Source organism: Galendromus occidentalis, unplaced genomic scaffold (assembly GCF_000255335.2).
Source record: "Galendromus occidentalis unplaced genomic scaffold, Mocc_1.1 scf7180000075458, whole genome shotgun sequence".
NCBI classification, from domain to species: domain Eukaryota; kingdom Metazoa; phylum Arthropoda; class Arachnida; order Mesostigmata; family Phytoseiidae; genus Galendromus; species Galendromus occidentalis.
Genome location: NW_003803448.1, coordinates 113,716 through 133,882, shown reverse-complemented (window position 1 = coordinate 133,882; position 20,167 = coordinate 113,716). Strand labels below are relative to the sequence as shown.

Here is a 20,167-nt window from a genome sequence, read left to right as displayed (position 1 = left end):
TCATTTTCCAAAATGAAAGCTTGAGCAGTTGATGTAATAGAAAATCCTGTTCGGAGGTGATGAGTCTCCGATATCAAACCATCAATGAAGCAATCGACTCGAATCATGTCCTTCTCAGCCAAAGTCATGTGAATTCACGGAAATCGAACGCGCAGTACCATCGCAAGCGGGCCACGGGACGAGCTTGAGGGACGTGAGACTCAATCTGCGATGACCGAGTGAGGCAAGCGGTGGCCTAACGAGTGAGAGAACAAGCGGATGACACTGCCCTCGCTCTTCTGCTTGCACAGCTCTCAGCAAGCCGAAGCCTTCGCGATCGAGAGTCGCGATCGTCACCCACAGAGTGAGCGCACGAGCGAGCGAGCGCGGAAACGACTAACCGCAGACGGACAACCACGAGCTGATGGAGCACCCGACTCTTTATATAGACCCGCGGTCTTTCACGTTGATCAGTTGTCCTATGAGACCCCGCCCAGTTTCTACCCATTTTGGGCTCACGTATATTTTCTTCGAGCGCGAAATACGTATCCCCATCTGCAGGCACCCATCTTGAGATCGGAGTCATGATCCAGATGACGATCTCACTGCATGAGATAGCCGGGACGATGGGTATTTGTGGTCGTCGACTTCTGAGTCGACTGCATCGAGGACATAAACGAGCGACTCCCGCAGTATGCAGAATTTATGGGTCGCCTTCAGATCATATTGATTATGGTCACAGCAGCGGACTAGGTACTGGTATCTGCGATCGTAAAGTGTCGAGTGAATGAATCGATATCCTCTGTGACTCACTCAGTCGGTCATTCGGTCGGTCGGTCGGTCATCCAGTCTAATGGTAATAAGCCTGTCTATTTTGACGAAGCGTACTCGTCCGGACGCCGATCAAGCAGTCGACTAGCATTTACATATTCATCTGTGGCTCTTTGACGAGTGAACAATGTATGACCTCCGAGCAGCAAACCTGTCTCGGGCCTTCATCCAATTATTATTACATGACGTGTTCTGTAAGTAAATCTGCAAGCCGGAATACATCGGGAGGCCGCACAAGAGGAACAACCTTCCGGACACAGTGAACCACGTCAGCGCCCAGACGAGAATGTGCGGATGATGAGCTTCGGACAATGGCTTCTTCGTCGCCAACGTCAGACTACATATCGATCCATTGATCGATTTATCAACCTGGTGATCAGTCGATCGAGAGATGCTTTTTACGGCGTCGATGTCAACTCGAGAATCGCGTGTGAACTCCGAAGTTCTATTTTTCCTCGCCGAGCCCCATCATCATCGAGTCTTTGTTTTCGCCGAACGACGTGAGGGCTATGGATCGACCTGCTGAATCCGAATTATCCTGGATGTTTATCTATTCGGACCCGCACGTCCTCGAACGCCGGATCGGAAGCCCCTCCGATCGAATCTATGGATGGAAAAACGAGAGGAGCCCAAAATAGAGGTTCCTCGAGTGCGTCCGGGTTTCTCCACGTGTGAGCGGTGAATAATTTGTATAGACTAAGGCATAACCGCAGCTTCGGCCACCGGGTCAGCGATGGAGCGGCATCTGGGGCAGCAGCTGCGGTAGGGTGCATACGGAAGGACGTGCGCGACTGCTCCGAATGCATCTTGATAATAAGTGTAAGGAGATACTTTTTGGCTTTGCTGTGAAGCCCCATGCATGCAAACCAACGAGGGGAACAGAGAGACAGAATCTTGTACAAGCATGTAAGCGAGCGAGCGGGCGGACGGCCAGACGAATGGGGGAGGCCCGCGGCATGGGGAGACGGCTAAGCACTTGAGCCAGGTAGCTCGCACGTAACAAGATTCCACTAATGAGAGCCGGCAACTCGGTAAAGATAACTGTGACCCGCTCACTGAGATCCTCGCTCTGACACTGATTCCCTCGAGCGCATGATACCGTCCGCCAACGAGCATGCCGACGAGCGTTCAAGAAAGGGCAAGTGGTCAGGCGTTCGGCTGACTCGACCGCAAATTGGATTTGGGTCAAACCGCCGGCTGACAGACCAAGGGAATCCAGAGCCGAGGAATCTGGAGGAGGAATATCCCGACTATCGGTCCTGAAACACACTTAACGCCGCATAGAGGGGGAGGGCCAGGGAATGTTTCCGAATATTTTCAGATTCATTCCATTGCTTATTTCATTCATCGCGTGAACGTTGATTCCACGAGTAGGGAGCGAACGATAAATTCAGTGGGAGGGATGTTGCGGAAACTGGCGATAGAAATCCCCGGTGATTCGATGGTGAACTGCTTCGATTGATACGAATTCCCACCCTCGGCTTGTACATATCTCTAGATCCATTGTCTCACGTCGATGGGGGCCGGTCGCGATAATCCCTCGTGCCCCCTCGGATCGAGCATCGCTATCTCCGCTTCGCCCCGGGGAGCGGAACTCTCCAACCTTTCGATCCGCTCAGTGATCAAGGGTCATAATCGGGGCAATGAAAGGCTTCAGTGATATGCAGATCGATTCCGAATTCGATCGGAAAACAGGTCCCTGGAGACTTTCTGATAGGTTCGATGGAGAACACGCTCGCTGCGAGTGCATCCGTCGACTTGTCCGTGTTAGCTCTGCGTTTTCTTCATCTATCTCAGTTAGCTTCCGACCCGCAGCCCCCTCAGCTCGTCTTTTCCGACTTCTCCCTGCCCCCTTCACCGTGAATCGGATCAATGGCATGTGCGGACGATTATTTCACGCGATGATTGACTGACGCCTCGTTGGAAATTCATGCGTCCCAGTCTCGGCGGATGTCGGTGGGAGTGGGGGGGGAGGGAGAAGCCTCAGCAAATGCAGCGGCTCCGAGGGAAAAAGGTCGCAAGGAGGAGCGGAAATGACTCTCGAGGCTTAGACGTTTCTAATTCCTATTTATAGGTCCCTCAAAAGCGACGCAGTTCCGAGGCGGCCAACAATGCCAACACACCGAAAGACCGATCCCTCTCCGGCCTACGATTCAAAGCAGCCGGGCGAGAATCCAGCCGAGCAAACCGAAATTCGAGAGCAGCTGAGGACGACTGGATTGTTGATGAAGGCAGTCGAATAGCCTCGCAGCGGCAGAAAGGCGAGCGGAAGAGTTTCTCGTGACCCGTGACGGCTGCCTTTTGTTATTCTCTTCGGGCACGTTCGTCATCCACTTGCCACATACGAGACCAGAAGGCCGTATTTGCCGTATGGCGCCACTTCCTTGAGACATTGAAGTGTGAGGCTTGGGTGACGGACGCGGAACTTGAGACGTCGGACGCCGTCGCAGCCTCTACACAGAAAGAAAGGAATGAAGGAGGAAAGTGAGTCAGTCAGCTGGCGAAACGAAGAGGAACGTTTTGCTCTGCTCCTTCCGATGATCATTTCCCACAATTGACCTTCGCATCATCAATTACAGCTCCGAGTGTCGGTCGCCATCGGGTGCGGCGTCGTCGGAGACATCGCCGTCTCGTTCTCTACAAACCCACATCGTAATAAATAGTTGTGAGTTCCCTTTGTAGAAGAGCTCCGTGGCGCCTGACAGTTTCGAAAGGCTTGCCTTCCCGTAGCAAAAATCGAAACGTTTTATACACCCACTCAGCTTTTATCACAACATATGCTCTTCCGGTAAGCCTTCGGAAGGTTCAAGCCGAGAATTCTAGCGTTTCACTCGCTATGTCACGGAGCGCCCCCCCCGGGGACAGGTCCTATTCCGCACGACTGGAAGAAAAAAACGATATCGGCTGCAGGAGCCTGGTTTAAGTTCTGGATGGTTTTAGATTTCGCAACTGTTCGATTTTCGGAAATTCCGAATAAGGGCTCTTCTGACGATTTGAGGTGGACCTTTTGAGTACCCTATTTTTCCGAAAAATTCGAACGACAACACTTGAGTGAACTTCTTTTCCGGACAGTCTGCGAGCTCCGGCTCGATCCTACGATATCGACTATAATTCACGTCCGGCGTAAGAACGTCTTCCCTTGGGGATTATCGTTGTAACGAGGTTGCTGGTGAAATATTCCGAGCACTCGGGATGTGTCGAAAATTTTCCGCTCGAAGTCCAGATGCATTCTCAACCACGAGGAGAAGTTCGGTCGGAGACCGATGTCGACGAAGCATACTTCTCCGAACGAGTTTGGCGTTCTCAGGCTGCTGAACGGCCGCCTTCGTGGAAATTTCACAGTTCGAGCCGAGACCTTCAACGCTCTCTCTAGGAACGATATAAACCGTGTCGCGAACGAAGGACCCGCTGCGCCGCTGAGCTGTGAGAATGCGCTGGAGAGAAAGCCAGAGAGGAGGGTCTGATTGAAAGCAGTGAATGTTTCGCGAATTCGGATAATGAGTTGATACGGAGCTGGAATACTGAGGGTTCATCGTTACTTCCATCCAGTATTGATTTTCTTCTTTTGCTGATTCCAGTGGAAACCGGGAAGGGTTCCCATTGATACGGACTAATTCTAAGAGAAAGGACGCTGTTGTTTTCTTTTTAAATAGATCATTTCATTTGATTCTCTATATCGATCATGATCATCGTAGTATTGACATTTGTTAGTTCTTCTGTCGATCAGTTATAGTCTTCTTTTCCATATGCTATGTACATTATATCACAGTCCGAACAAAATTTAGTCTTTGCGCTCTCTCATAATCACACCAAGTCCACGAATGTATTTTCTCTCGCAGCGTCTTTTTGCAATCGGGCTCTGACTCACATTCGATAGCCTTGGGCTCATTCAGAATTCCTCCAATCCTTATTTAGCCTCGACTCCACAGTTTTCCCATTGAAGTCCGCACCGGAGTCGGGGCTTTCTTGGAAAATATCTTCCGCATCGTCAACTTCCAAGGTTCCAAGAGTTTCAGGAAAGAACAGCGGAAATCTGCGACGCCTACTCATTGTGAAGGGCGCGAGCCGCAGTTGCATTGTACAAATGGGTCGTTGGATTCTTTTGTTAGCAAACTATGTACATTCAACGGAGTCTAAGGCTCGGACCTGCTTAGCTGCCAGGAGCGTTCGCGTGCTCACCGTGAAGAGTTTTGGCCACGAAAAAAATTCACTTCAGACGAAATCCGTACCCTGCCTCGAGGATCCGAGCGGATACTGGGTCGTCCCCAGCGAACATGCAGACGTCTGCAGCTGCAGGAACGTTCCTCTGGCGCTCACGGTGGCGTAGTGGCCCTGAATGAAATCCTCAGACTCGGAAGTCGGCACTGGCGAAAACGACTTCTTCGAATGTTGAGCATCCTTGGCAGCGACTGCGGACACGGTGAAGTCCGACTTGCGCGAGGACTGCAACGAATCAACACGGCTCATTAATTGGATTGCACCCTTGCCGCTTGCTCGTTCCCCATTACGATCCCCGATCTGCAGCAGTAACTCGCAGACTTCCTCAGCCCGACTCCATTCCCGCGTCAAGAGCTGCTTGGTCTCGTAATTCGGCGACTGGAGAAATCTCGCAGGGCACAACATCTCGAAAGTTTGCGTTTTTTTCCCCCTATGATTCGATGCTCCCTCCACCCCCTGGAGGATATCGCTGACGAACTCCAAGACACATTAGGGTCTCGATCCGGCGGGACTCACCTGACACGGGAATCTACAGGACCTAAAGTCCAGGTGTTGTCACGTGGTCCGCGCGACGACGAGCAGGAAAAGCAGCTCGAGAGCGAGAAGCGGCAAACCCGCGTGGACAACCGACGTCGACCACTGCGGATTACTCGTCGGTGCTGCAGCACTGGCTTCGTGCGATTTCCGCGCTAAGTGCTCCTCCGCTGGAAAAAAAGATCAGCCAATCATTAGCGATATGCAAACATTTTTTTCGAAGGCGAAAAATCAATGGTTTCCGTAAATGACGCTCACCGTGCAGCACGTGGACGTGCACGGAAGCGGGCGTCGAATCTACGGGCGCGCAGGTGTATTTGCCCGTGTGGTGCTTGTCGGCATTATGTATGAGCAGACGCGACATTTGCGTCGACGACCGATCTTGATCGGGCCGCGTTCTGCTCGGCGGCAGCATTGTGATATAGCTGTGGGGTTCATAGTTGATCACCTGAAACGGATTCGGGCCCTCCGTTTACTCGTAGTACGGTTACGCCACCGGTGGTGCCATTATTAATACTAGATTAATGTCGGTACCGGAACAGAAAAAAATTACGCCGGCCGAAAAGCTGCGCTCGAAGTGGTCTTGCTTCGCTTGCAAGGCTTCGCTTCTGCTGCTGCTGTTGTTGTTGGCCTCGTTAATGGGAGAGACGCTGCTGCTACTGCACGAACTGATAACAAGCCTCAGATAATGAGAAGGCATCAATTCGCTTTCAGGACCGCGACGACGTTGACGGCGGCGCGACTGCGACGCCGTCGGACGATAACGGCAGGCGACAAATACGCGGCCCGAACCTGAGCGATCGGCCTCTCAGGTCTTTCTTCATGGTAGCTAACGGAGGTGCGTTTTTACACGAATCTATTCGAGATATCCGACGGGATTCGTGGAGCTCGGGAGGGTAAACACACATCATACCTGGGTTTCCGTCGCGGGAGAATGTAATTAGATCGGTCTCGCCCCATTATTATCGATCATGAAATGAGGGAAAAACGAAATATTCCCCAGAAGACGAGCGAAGCGCAAGAGCTGAGATTTCAAGCCTGATTTCATGCCAGGGCTCAGGACCCTTGCCGACGGAGCGGTCTCTTGAAATCGAGCTCCGGGGGACGCGACAACAGGCACTATGATAAGTGAAAGTATTGAGGGAAATCAGCCTGTTTGCTCTGGTCCATCGCTCCGGCGTTGTCAGTACCATCTTCGTCGTCGTCATCATCAACGAGCGCCGATCGGTCGGTCGGTGGCTCGGTCGGTTGGCTCACTCGTTGAACGCCAATTTCTAGAGTGCATCCGAGCGAAATCACAACGAGAAGCCAACCAGCGGGAGACCCGGAGCGAGGAAGACGCGAACGAGAGATAGGCAGGGGAACATACAGGAAAACAACGAGTTCGAGAAAGCGTTTATCTCGTTGCGTGGCGAAGACATGCGCCTTCGGCGCCAGATATGTCTGGCGCTATCTAAAGGTTTCGCTGCACGCGATCGTGTAACGTTGACCTAGACGGCGGCGTCTCCGATCGACTCCTGACTGACGCAACCTCCTGTTCGACTCCATGTTCGACTTCATGTTCGATTAAATGGCCTCTGCCGGATTCGATTGCATGCGTCCGTAAATTCGAATTGTTTCCCCAAGCCTACAATGTTGCAATTGAGATAGCGCGGGAGCGGCCGGATTTGCTTAGAACTCACCTTATCACCGTGGTACCAAAAAATATGGGCGAGGGGTTGTGGCCGATCGTGAATAACGCAAGTCAAATTGATCGTACTTCCGCTGTTCACGTACAGCTCCGGCGACTCTAAGATCATGGCGTGGGGCGCTGAACAGTTCACATGAAAGGTACAATAGTGACAGCCTTAGTAAGCGGACAGGGATCTCGGTGCAAACCCATGGAAACCGATCCCCTTCCCCCGGTATCGAGACGATGGATCGCAATCATTTCCGTTCACGAAAGGATCCCAACATCGGGTTAGTTTCTTTTTTAATTTACGAAATTTTGAATTTCGCGATACCATAAAGGCGGCTGCACTCGAGTCAAGGCATGCTACTCACAGAGAACATTTAGTTTCACGATGATGCTAATTATCGGGTGCTGTGTGTTGACCTGGCACTCGTATTCGTCTTCATCGGCCTTCTGCGCGGCACGGATTTGGAGCATCCAGTCGTCGCGGTCGTTAATACCATCTCCACGCACGGCGGAAAATCGCTCGTCCGTGGTGTACGTCATCATTCCGACCGTCAGGATGTGATAGTCCGATCGGCGGAGCCACGTCACCTGCAACTCCGAAATTCAAAAACACATTAACGCCGGGAGGACACGAGCGACGAGACCTACGACCTCGTCGATATTTCGCGATGATCCACCATCCGAGGTGAGCACGGAGCAATCTAAATTCCCTCTCCTCGATCGCTCGTCCACGAATTCATCTTTGTTCCATCTCTTCCCGCCTCGATCCGACCGATCGACCTCGGAACATTTCCGCGCGGCTCCTACGTGGGTTCGAGAGACAGAGCGATTTTCGTGTTCGAGCAGCCCCCTCCCACGCAGACACGAATCTTCGAGACGGAAACCAGGAACGAATGGATCAGGGCATTGAAAGAGATCAGGACCGAGCGGTGGAAGAGCCTTCGATTCGGTTGAGGAAGTTACCACCGCGTCGAGAGCCTCGCTGCTGCTGCGGCCGTGATCTCCGGAAACGCTGTGCCAACAATATTAGACTCCTTCATGCGGCCACAAATCACTATCATCAATGCGCATCGAAGTCACGTTCTGAATGGTTCGGCTACGATGGTTTGCTTTCGAGGCTGACGCACTACGCAACCGAATGTATACACACTCAACCAGTCCGCGAAGTGCATTAACGTTGTTTGACGTCGAGGCGAACTCGCGAGGATTGCGTCTCCCCGCCCTTCGCTGCCGATTGTCGCCAGGCAGAGCGAGAGACGACGGAAAATAGCTCAAGAACTCACCGGAGCTCATCTCTCATTTCCGCTCGATCCTCGAAAGAATTCCTAGCTGAGAGTCCTCCGGAATTTCGAAAGTGTCTAGCAAGGGCGAAGCAGGAGCAGGGAGGACGAATAGACGAGAACTATCGACTTGGAGAACTATTCTAGTCGCTACACAATTGCGCTCAAGACGGATCGCGTAACTCGCTCTACATCAGGACGTCTACGCGAGCGTGCTCGATCCGACGCTTCCTCCGAAAATTACGATTGATATCGACGTGTGGAAGAATGACGAGGACAGCGCGCTCCGAGTCGCTCGGATTGCTTCGAGCGCGGGCGAGCGAGAAAAAAACGACCGGTCTTGTCTCCACCTCCGACGTCCCCCGATAACATGAAAGCGAACTCGGAGCTCGGCAAGAATCGGATCCGAGACGGAACGGCCCAGGAAGTCGGTGGTAACATGCCGGCATCGACCCTGCTATTCGCGTACGGACCGTGGAACGTAGCGATGGGGGGGGGGAGGTAAATTAGTCAAAAGTCCAACTTTCATCCCAAACTATCGCGCCGAAAAAATCAAGTAGGTCAGCTAGGCTCGTAGGAATCGAATTCCGCCTGGCTCTACCGTGCCGCTAACGGCTTAGCGTGTCTATCAAAGTCTCAGAGCGTCTGAAGAGGAAACCACACCCCTTCTTCTGGCACCACCTAGAGAGCCACGACACCAGTCCATCGCCGGTCTCGAAAACCGCTGCACGCAACACGTGTCCCTCGGCGGAAGATCAGACTCCGAGATCAGATCGGATCACCGATCTTGACAGATAAACGGCGATAGCCTATCCTGCGAGCCAGCTGTTCCGAATACCAGCGTGGTGGATTTTGTCGAGAGATGACGGATCGCTCCCGCAGATATCTGGGATAATAATTCCTTAATCGAGTGATGTCTCGCAGAGGAACGGTACTAGCGCGTTGAATGGAACAGGGAACACTCGGGCCTCTGCTGCTGGAACCGTTCTCATGCCGGAGGAAAGAGAAAACTGGGACCTACCAATTTAGAATTCTCGATTGGTCGTGCCGTCTCTCCTTCAAAGAAGGACGGTGGACCCTTGCAGTACGGATAGCCGGCTCCTGTGCACGGTAATACTCTCGAAGACTCAGAATTTCATCATCTGAGCACTGTCTCCCTCTCTACTGTTTTTTCTTTTCGCTTCTCAAACAACTAAGAATCCTCAAACGTTGACCTTTGAGACTGGTTGGGTGAAAGAGCAAACTAGCTGCTCCATTTGCGTCTTCGCTAGCAAGTGAGACCGCCGAACCGCTACTGCGAACGGTGGCCTCAAAGTCGACGAGTCGTTCGAACGAACGAAACCCACCGGTCTGGCACGCGAACAAACGTCCAACGTACAAGTAAACGACGTGACCGAAATGATGGGCTCTTTGCCTCCATCTCGAGCCGTTCTGCCTCGGTCTCGTTCTCTTTCGCGTTTCCAGTTTGTCTCTGCCGGCTCGGCCGCTATTCAAATAACGGATCAGGCCGCTGGGCTGTTTTTTCTCCCACTTTTCCACCTCCCAGATACCTCCTCACTACCAGACGCTCTCGAATTCCTCAAAATTTTCCCCGTTCTGGTTTCGCTCGCTCTCGTTCTGGAAGCTCAGAGCCCCTCGCCCCGCTATTCGAATCTCTCGCTCAGCCTCTCTGAAATCAGTCCTCATTTCCCCTACTCCTTCCTTCTACAAGTCGGCGTGCCGGCCTCCCTCCAGCTGGCGGTCTCGGCAAAGTCTTTTGACTTTTGTCGGCATCCGGAGGAAAATAAAAATTGGAGCCTACCTGCCTAAGGGGGAACCTGCAGAGGTTCGGTTGACTCTCTGGAGACATGATGTCAATGACAGGTCCTCTATCATGTTGTAAATATTTTCCTGCCAATCTTGCTGCCGCTGACTCTCACCCCCAGAGACAGTCTAGTCTACCAACAGCGGCATGACAATACTTCACGTTCCGGAGGACGAGTAACACGAGAAGAATTTCGTGAAACTGAGAGGCGAACCCACTCCCAGGAGGACGAGATTCTCGACGGGAAATCATTTATCTATCGACGCTGGAGCTCCAGGTACACTTCTCTTGTCTCCGGTGAAACCAGACAGGCAAGAGCTATCAGAAAATGCGGAAATGTAAAGCTGCACCTCCGGGGAGCTACTCACAGTCTTCTGCCCAAGGTTGTGTACTACACAGTGGAGGTACACGGTAGCTCCGAGTTGTCCCGTGATGTTGACAGGAGTCAAACTTTCGTTTATGACCGGCCGTTCTCTTTCTTGACGTCCGAGATGGTTCAGATGATTGAGCGCATCTATGTCAACGTCGTTTTCACTCGACATCATCAATCGATGGTGGCTCACGTGTCGACCTGGAAAGAACATGACAATAATATTTAGTTCTGAATTCATGGACGCGCATCGAAGAAGTCCGTCAGATCAATTCGGCTAACTCCAAGATCGGTCGTCGGATGGCTGTTCAAAATTTCTCCCGGAAACCGCGCTCCGGAGGAGTCTCGTCCCAGAGGTCCCGGATCCTGAGAAAAAATTCGTCGCGGGAATCATTCATTCGCCAGCGTCTGTGACTCTTTCCCCGGAGCTCGGAATCGTATGGAAAACTCGGATTCCGCCCTCGACACTTACACCGCGCACGATGTACGCTCTCGCAATTTAATGCTGACTTAGACTCCGTGGGGCGTCTCCTCCTCCTTTTCATATCAATTCGAACCATCATTCCTCCGACTTCCCTCGGTTTCCGACTTTTTCCCCTGTACCCTTTGCATCCCGTCCCCTTCCTCTACAGCAAAGCTCTCGGCTGTTAATCATTGGCCCCTCTAGGTGCACTCATTGTTTCGGAAAAGCAATCGTGTTTTTTCTTCTCGCAATTTTCTTCCCAATTCAAGAACTTCCACCCTCAATCGGCCCAGAACCGTCTCGGGAGCGAACGGAGAACCAATTTAGCTCGGAGCCAAGTATATTCGAACAGAGGCAAGGACACAAATGACCCGGGCTCCGCTCTCGACGTCGGTGAGCACGCCTGTTCTGACTCGTCTCAGAACCTAGAGCGAGTTTGCTAGGACCTGAGCTCGTGGAAACCTCTACTCATACATATAGACTGTCTGTGGCAAGTTTCACCGAGAGGAGAGAACAGCCTAGGATATCATCGGTCCTCGAATTACGGAAAATTCGTTGCGCCTTGCGAGCTAGCAGGCAGATCCGCGGAAATGCGGAGAGATCCGCTCCAAAGGCACCCAAGACCCGCCTGCTCGTTGAGCAATCCTTGGAAATCTAGGAATAGTCCAGGACCGAGAGGGTCCGAGCGTCTTGAATTCCGTCCTCTCGAAACGAATTTAGATCGTCCGCCGACCTCTTGTTCATGGTGGCGCCTACAAGGTGAGAGAGATATCGGATCCATGCGTTGGACTCCGATGAACGCAGTGTGCATTCCGGGGGCTCAATAATCGATGGTGAGGGATCTGTCGATAGGTGGTCGAGGTCGGGAGTAGCGTCGCGCCATACAAGACGGCCACTGAAGTTAAACTATAATAGTTTTTCCTTGACTGGTCTGGAATCCACAGCTCAAAACTCTAGACTCCACAGGGTTCCGTCGAGTCATCCCGGAGTAAAACAAACGGAAACTGTTTACTCAGTCAGTCGTCTGAATCTCTTCTCGGAATCGTACGCGGTCAAGGCTGTTCCACCACGGGCTGTTCCCTGCCTTTGCTTCCGAATCTCCCCTCGATTCGTGGGGAGAGCTTGAGCAAGCGCTCGAGTACAGGAAGAGTTGTTTATTTTGCTCGATCAGGTGTTGCTCGGCTCGATCCTAAGAAGAGCACCACATGCTCCGGCCCCCCGGCGAAGATTCCCAATCTTTCCTTTTTTCTCCCCTCCAGAACTCCAATTTTCGTCGCTCTAAAACATCGAGCCGGAGCCGATTTGTAAAAAATTCCGCGCTGCTTCCATCGATATTCGGAGCCCGAACGGCAACAAGCTCCGGGGAAACGGAAGAATACTCGATTAAGATGAAATAGAAGATCGCGATAAAGGTGAAACACTCGGAGAACGCGTCTGTCGCTTGCTTTGGCGCACACGATCCGTCAAGAATTTCCGATCGAGACTGATTACGAAGCGCACTTTCGTCATTGTCGAGTGCCCGAGGCTATTGCGAAGCCAGACGTCTTTGATCGACAAGCGACTTCTTGAGTGGCCGCATCGAGGAGAGACAAATCAACCTGCGCGATCTCGCTCATCTCGGGAGATTTCACGCGTCCGTGTCGGGAACCTTCCACACCGATTCTAATGGAAACGTTCCGGAGCGGCTCCGCATTTATGATTTCACGACGAACTCGAAGCCTTGAATCGGGTTTCTGCCGCCGCATCAAGGTTCGCAAAAGTCGAGCTAGGATATCCGCTCGCGGTTCTCTCTCGGTTCCTGGAGACGTCGATGATGACCTCCTAAGCTCCTCCTGTGAATTTTTCTCTCCAGAATATGCGAAAGCCGATTTCCATCCCTCCTCAGTGCTGTACCGTGGTATCTTTCAAGGGACGCGTCTCGCTCGGTTCATTGGCATCGTGGGAATCGTTTCATCCTCGCCACTCATGAGCTCCGATACTCGCGGTCAAACTCGGGCGGGTGCTTCCGCGGAGAGAAACGGATCAGGCCTCTGTTCCTCGCGTGTTTCGAATGAATGTTCCGGTCTATTTATGCATATATTCTCAGAATTCCGAGCTATGGCCTGAGTGATCCGATGCATATTCATTGCTCAATCCGCCCCGCGCATTTTATTCCGTCCCGTGAATTTCATCCCTGCCGGTCCGAGCTCAGCCAAGCGGGGAAGCGCCCCACCTGAAAGGGTGTGGGCCCCAAATTGAGATCGAGCAAACGATGCGCACGTTAATGGCCACGATCGCGACCCATGCTGCAGCATCGGATGTACAATTTGTAGCCACTCAATTACGGCCAGAATCAAATTAAAGCTTCCAACAACTTTCGCCACCTCGAGCTCCATCTCGGCGGCTGGCGGCGTCACGCTCCTCAGCGTTTCATCCCGTAGCTTCCCCGTGCGAGCGCCTTCGTGGACATGAGGTATTGGCGTATAGGTTGGTTTTTGCGGCGATTTTCGCAGAAAACCCTCCGTCGCCTGATCATGATTGATCCCTCCGGAGTGCTAGGGCTTCTCGTTCTCGCATAGTTTTTTTTTTCTAGAAAGAGAATGCAGTGGCGTCAGTTTTGTGGGATGTATTGCCAGATCTCCGCCGAGATTCCGCTGATTCGCTCTGGACCTGGATCTCGCGCCGGGGAGGTAATCCTTGCCTCACATATCACTGTGTGGGGGCACGAATGTTGCAACGCGAGCCTCAAGTGGCTTGAGGAACGACTGGAAGCGTTTTTGCTGGCCAGGCTTGAAAGTCATAGTAAAAACGCTTGAACTTAAAAACGATAGAGCCCATCTCGCCTAGCTCGCTCAGAAAAGAAAGCCGCCCTTCATCCGCGTGATAATTTGTTGACGGGTTTCTCCGCTAGTGGTTTTTACATCGGTCGGTCTCGCTTTTCATAGCAAAAACGTTTCACGAAGAGCGGCGAGACGAGAGTTCGAAAAACTCTCGGCAAACACGCGCAGGGAGAACGGAAAGCCAGAAAGAAAACTTGAGGAGCAGAAAGTGCGTCGGAAGTGCGAACGAACGAGCTCGGCGTCCGTTTGGCAGAATCCCCAGCGAACCAACGGCTCAGCTGCTTTCGAGACAACCAAACCTACCCAGATGGCCGCTACAAAGGGAAAGGGCCTGGAAGTCACAAGCCCGTCTCGTACAAAGCGTCAAATCATGAGCGATTGGCCGACAGGGGCTCTGAGCAACCTGAGATGCGAGAGAAGACGAGAGTATGAAACGTTGAAGAAATGAAGAGAAGGCGGCGATTCCGAATGGAACGGGCCGCATTGGAAGGAGCGAGAAAAAATCTCCACTCAGCTGTTTTCGCGGAAACATCCCATGGTTTCCACGTCGCACATCAAGACAACGCAATGAGCATACAGAATGGCAAAAGCCGCCACGGCAGATCTACGACGGTCCAAAACGTGCCCGCCTTGGAATGAACGTGACTCCATACGATTGCGTCGAAGCAGTGGCTGTCTTCTCCGATCGGCATCGCTCCGCGCAAATTGAGAACCACTCTGAAGGCGATGAACGACGTGTAAACATCGAACTACTGTGACCACCAGCACCACTGGGAAGCATTAGTTGTTTAATCGCCTCAAAATGAACAGAGCAAACACTCACATCCCAAAGCTTCGGTCTTAGGCCGGGGAAATAGGATTTCAAAGCGTCCGTATAATGCCAAAGAAGCATCATGCCCCACTCAAGTCGCGTATTATCGCGCATATATTCGTAATTTCCAAGACATTTCATCCGCGGTGATCGATATCGACGATCAGGCATCGACACTTCGGGCTCCGACCTGACATTCGAAACCCTGCCTGAAGCTCTGGGCTGCGCTCCTATCCTCCGCGATGAAAATCAATCGCAATCGAACGACAGCTAAGGAACAGCGACGCTCAGATGGACGTTTACGGGCTCGCCATCTGTGGGCAATGCTCGCCGAGTTGACGGATCACCGCCACGGGAACGCGAGGACTGTAAACCTATCGATAGCTTCGGGACATTTCAGCGCCGTTCCGGGAGCCGACAAGGCTCTACGCTTACAAAAACTCACGACTCATCGCTGGAACTAGATATCTAGGACGGAACTCTAGATTCGCCTCCTCGATTGAAAAAAATTCTACTTCGCGGATGTCTCGTCGTCGATCCTTGGATCTTGGGATCACCAATCAATTAGAGAAATACAGGCCCTCTCGAATTTCCTAGTTTCCCGACTGTCGTAGAATACGAACTAGACATTCACGATGTATCTCCGCGTCCCCGCTTTGATTTCCAACGAGCTGAAGGTCGGAGCTTTGTTGTACATACAGACATAGGTCGAAGCCGGGAAGAGCACGCTCCACCGATCCAATCGTCGAGGATCCTATTCATCCCGATGATTAAAAGCCTCCGAGGGATCTACAGTCGCCGTGCCGCCGTACCACAAGCGAAGTTCCATCGGTGACTACTACGAGGCGTCTCATGAAGCGAAGTGTCTCAGCTTTCCCCGTAAAATTGTTTCTCATTCCTTAGTTAATCATTTACGAGCACATCCCCCGGTCAATCAGCCGACTCGCGATGGTCGTTGCCGGGAGCCGCGTCGGGCGAGGGACGACGATCCAACAAACAAAATAAGCGGACACTTGAGCGGACCGAGGTCTCATTGTCACTTCGTCGAGAAGATCCTCTGCAAGAGGAGCAGTGGAGAAGAGCTCGGGACTAAAAGGGAAGCCTTCCGACTAGTCGTCATGAGGGAATCAGAATGAGTAATGGCGCAGTGTTCTCTCGGAACAGCCTTGCGATCGCGGCACATCTCTTCCCTCTCACTCCTTCGTCTCCGGTGCCTGTCCGTGCGGCCGTCCGCTCCCCGCTGACTGGATGAGGACGTTGTTTCGGACGGACAGAGCGGAAGGCACTCAGGAATCGTATTGAACCCTTCAGATATAGATCCTCGTCCTCTCAGCGGGACATCGGACGAGCCTCCCTCCCTTTCGAACGAGACAGGGCAGACGAATGAAAACGATGACGAGAGGGAGAACTTTAACTATGAACTATGATGACGACAGTGGCGGCGGCGAGTGCGGCTCGTCACGGCCATGGAGCTCTTCGGCGTCGCCGTCGCAAGCGAGGAGAGACACGTCATTGTGAATTAACAGAGAACTCGAATGGGAGAATATGGTCGATAGAGAACTATATCGAAACCTCCGGTTCAGCGTTCAATGTCCCTCCGAGGGCGAGCTCCCGGCTATGAAGAATTCATTCGCAACTCGTTATTTGAGGATGGACCGTCATCATCATCATCTCGACGATTGACGATCACGAAAAACCCATGCCGTACATTGAGCTCCTCTCGTGCTCTCCATCTTTGGTCGTTGGTTTTGGAAAAGACCTCTCGAGCGCTCACGAGCCGGTCTCGGCGTGTCGATAGAAGCGTTTACTTCTTTCCTATCACACAAACATGAGCTTAAATGAAAACTCCCGAAAGTATCAAGAGCGAAGAATCACCATCTATTAGCGCGGGTCCTCGCGCATTGAGTGATCGACGTATCGATTATTTTGATACCTTTGCGAAGTCACGCATTTGTTTGCCCTTGGCGTCCCGTAATTGCGTGTTTTTGAGAACGAGTTTGTTTGTGCACCGGCTCGTTTGCGAGGCTTGGGCAATAGTTCTTATTGAGTTATTGTCGGAGGTCTTTGCGTTCCCCCGACTTATAATTCGTTAACTCTATTCTTCGGAGGAAAACAGGAGAAAAAACGACGTTCGAGAGTAAACATACAACAACGGTTCGGAAAGTGCCGACTGCCTCTTTGGCATCCCTCGTGTCCTCGTTCTTAGAATAGAAGCGTTCACCAACGGGCCCGCCAGTTTCTCGGTCCGTCGAGGCCCGTCTGTCAGTCCGACGACCTAGAAGGCCATGCATCGTTTTGTCTCGACCCAGCCTTATTCTGCGGCGAGCGTTTATGATTCCGAGGGTCAGGGAACGATCCATTCAAAAATTTTGAATGGTTTCCACAGAAATATAAACAAAAAGTTCTGTCGAAACGTGAGACTCCGTGCGTGTCTCATCTTTCTATGCCGCGAATATCTATATACGTCTGACGATCACAGAGCAGAGGTTTCTCCTCGTGCAGAGGGCAAAAATCGCTGAACTTTTCTTGAGCCCTCGCAGGATAATTGATCGGTTGATCCCTCATTGTCTCACGACTCACGAGTCGATATCCACTCTGGTCATCGGGCAGGTCGCCGGCCGCGAGAAATTTCGCCTTCATCGGATTACCACAGAGCTTCTAGGAATACATCAGCCGAGTACAAAAACTGGTGGAGAATGTGACAATAATTCTCCTCCGCGGAAAGATGACTGATTGCTAAAAAGACTTCAAAGTCGCCTAAAAACCACCCGAGAGGCGAGAGAGCGTCTCTAGAATACCAGACCGTCAACCAAAGAAGCGACACACTCGAGTGGCAAGAAATTTTGGGAGAGACGGCTTCTTTTTGAAAGGAGAACAAAAAACAGCGTTCACTACAGATTTCGTGAGTAAGTAATCGCTTTGGAATCGTTCTCTTACTTTTACCTCTTCAAAGCTTCCTCCTCAATTGAATAGTTTTCGCTCAAAACGATTTCGTAGCGGACCAGGCAGATGGCGGTTGTGAACGCTCTCTGAGAATGGGCGACAATTTGATGGAAGCTACCTCAGCGTATTGAGATATAGACGTTCGAATGAGCTCGGAAAAGTTCATACCGAGCGAGCGAAGGATTTTAGATATAATATTGAACCCACTACAACTACACATTTCCTAACGACCCAGCCTTTTTCCTTCCGGGAATTGTATCTTTCAAGATCGCGAACGAATTTCCGACCAGCTAGGTAGGAAGATGAATGACCAGATGAGTTTCTCGTTCAGAGACCGATAGATTGGTCGCGTCACCTCGTCGTGCCACAAACGTCATGAGCGGGCGGGTTTTTGACATCGACTCCACCAATAATCTGCCGACGGGGACGACGTCGACATCCCCAGCAAATCAAAAAGTGGAAACGATACGTCCATCCGCGCGCCGCGGCGCCATGAACGATCCCTAATAGAAATAGCCCCTATCACGCCCAGCTGGATATAAATCAAAATTTCATTTGGATCGCCATGAACCCGACGGATAACTCTCGGTCGATCACACGCAGGCTTGTCGCGTACCTGCAAGACGCAACATTGTTTCACGCAGTTTTTTCGTGGCAGTCGATCCCGAATGTTTTCCATGTGTTTCTTTCTGTGAACAGGACCGAGAGATTCAATTAGGTCCATGGCACGATTGCCGGAATCGACGGTCGCTCTCGAGCGCGATCGTCAGAGCCCTCGAGCTCTCTGTTCAGCTCCCAAGTGGATGAAAACGGAGTACCGGTTGAGGTACGGTCGTCCCACCCACCTACCGTCCGAGCTTCCGACCGAGCGAGCGGACTGCCGGTCGCCTTCAAGGACACGTTTATCTTGGCTTCGATTTGATCCGGTTTCTTCTGGTCGAGCAAAAACGGTGGTTTTCTTAAATTGCTGTGGCATTTTTATGCGTCTCTGAAGCGTTTGCCGCCTGCCGGCGAACAACTGCTGGGGCTGCGACAGAGGCGGCACCGATAGACTCCGGGGAAGGAGTCGTTCCTTAGCCCGCTCCGAGGAGGGCGCATGGCTATTTACTTTAGGTTTTCCACTTTACGAACTTCGCTGGGCAAACCTATTTCCGAAGGGAGGATGTAGAAGTACATCGCGACCCTCCCTTGAGGAATTTTTCCCTCTGACGAAGCCCGCTCGTGAACTAGAAGTCGCAAGTCGCCGTCGAGAGAACCGAGGAGGGGACTGGGGGTTCTGTCACGCAGGAAGCATTTTCGTGATTCTGTCCCTTTGCGATTCCCGATTTCCCGAATCTCGTGGAATAATCGTCGGATATTCTGTCGATTTCCGGATGGGAAAACCCATTCTGGAGGAAGGAATCGCAGACCGAAGTTCGCCGCCAGAGGAACAGCAGAAGGAAACGTGAATCGAATATGTTTGCGACAAGCCCGGGTTCCCCCTCGAACAGGAATCGCCATGGGCGAGTGGGAGGCGGGAAGTAGGAAAAAGAAAGAGACACTCGAGATAGATATTCCACCTCCTTGTCCATTTGGCCGTAGTGTATAGATGTTTGTTCAATGCTCCGCTGTTGGCGAATCGGTCTGTTGGTCGACTGGACGGACGCTCGCTCGGACGGACGGACGAGCTGTGCGTCGGTCAGAAGCGGGCTCTTGCCAAACAGCTTTCCGAGCTCCGGCTTTTCGTATGATCGTTCTCTCCTTGTGGGAAGCTAGTTTGCGCTGCCACTGATGATGTTCATCCGTTTGCATCGCAATGCCGGACGGCATGTACGAGTAAGACTATTTATTCTCCGCTCGCCGTGGATGGGAGTCCATTTTTCATACGAACGCTTGAACGATCGGACTAACTCGTAGTCAGCTGTATTTACTCGGACCCTCGGCAGCTGTATTCAGCGTGCGATTTTCCCGTTGACTCTACATTCGGAATCTGGAATCAACGTCTTGAAAATTTATTCATGTGGACGACTCTTCGAATCGAACTTCGAACAAGCCGTCAGTCTCCGAGAGTTGGGAACCTCGATAGTGAGCGCTTAGCTTCCGCGCTGAGTCGTTGCGTCGACTTGCTCCTGGTCTCAAGGGAAGGAGGATCGAACGAAGTTCGCTCTCCTCTCAAATTTTGTGCGGTCCACTTGGGGTCTATCGGTTTATATGAGGGAAATCGGTCTATGGATTCACTGTGATTACCTCGGTCTCCAGAGTGATCAGCGGCGGTCGGGCCCTGCCGAGAATCAATTATCTCTTCCCACCACGACGATGACGACGTCGACTCGGAATACGTAACGCGGTATTAGGCTACCGTAAACAGACTTAGCAGGAATTGCTTTTTATCGTCTTATTACTGACCCTGCGTGGGTCGATCTTGTACGAGCGTTGAGCCCGGAGCCGACTCAGCGAC

The 20,167-nt window shown here is 52.0% G+C and overlaps 1 protein-coding gene across 1 annotated transcript; it reads right to left on the bottom strand.

Moving 5' to 3' along the window:
- Nucleotides 1–5,242: 5,242 nt before the first annotated feature.
- Nucleotides 5,243–18,906, bottom strand: LOC100900514 (zwei Ig domain protein zig-8). Its single transcript, XM_003737318.1, has 9 exons — nucleotides 18,839–18,906; nucleotides 18,580–18,688; nucleotides 18,347–18,419; nucleotides 10,693–10,895; nucleotides 7,606–7,828; nucleotides 7,245–7,372; nucleotides 5,821–6,010; nucleotides 5,545–5,732; nucleotides 5,243–5,253 (listed from the first exon to the last, which is right to left on the bottom strand). The coding sequence occupies exons 1-8, from the start codon at nucleotides 18,904–18,906 to the stop codon at nucleotides 5,584–5,586; spliced, it is 1,143 nt and encodes a 380-aa protein (XP_003737366.1). The 3' UTR covers nucleotides 5,243–5,253; nucleotides 5,545–5,583.
- Between the last annotated feature and the right edge of the window lie 1,261 nt (nucleotides 18,907–20,167).

Bases quoted from the DNA above. Each gene is read 5' to 3' on its own strand.
- LOC100900514 (XM_003737318.1), bottom strand. From the start codon at position 18,906: ATGTACTTCTACATCCTCCCTTCGGAAATAGGTTTGCCCAGCGAAGTT. The intron at 18,689-18,838 runs GTAAATAGCCAT...CAGCAATTTAAG, and splicing joins CGTAAAGTGGAAAACCTAAA to AAAACCACCGTTTTTGCTCG. The intron at 5,733-5,820 runs GTGAGCGTCATT...CTTTTTTTCCAG, and splicing joins GCACGTCCACGTGCTGCACG to CGGAGGAGCACTTAGCGCGG.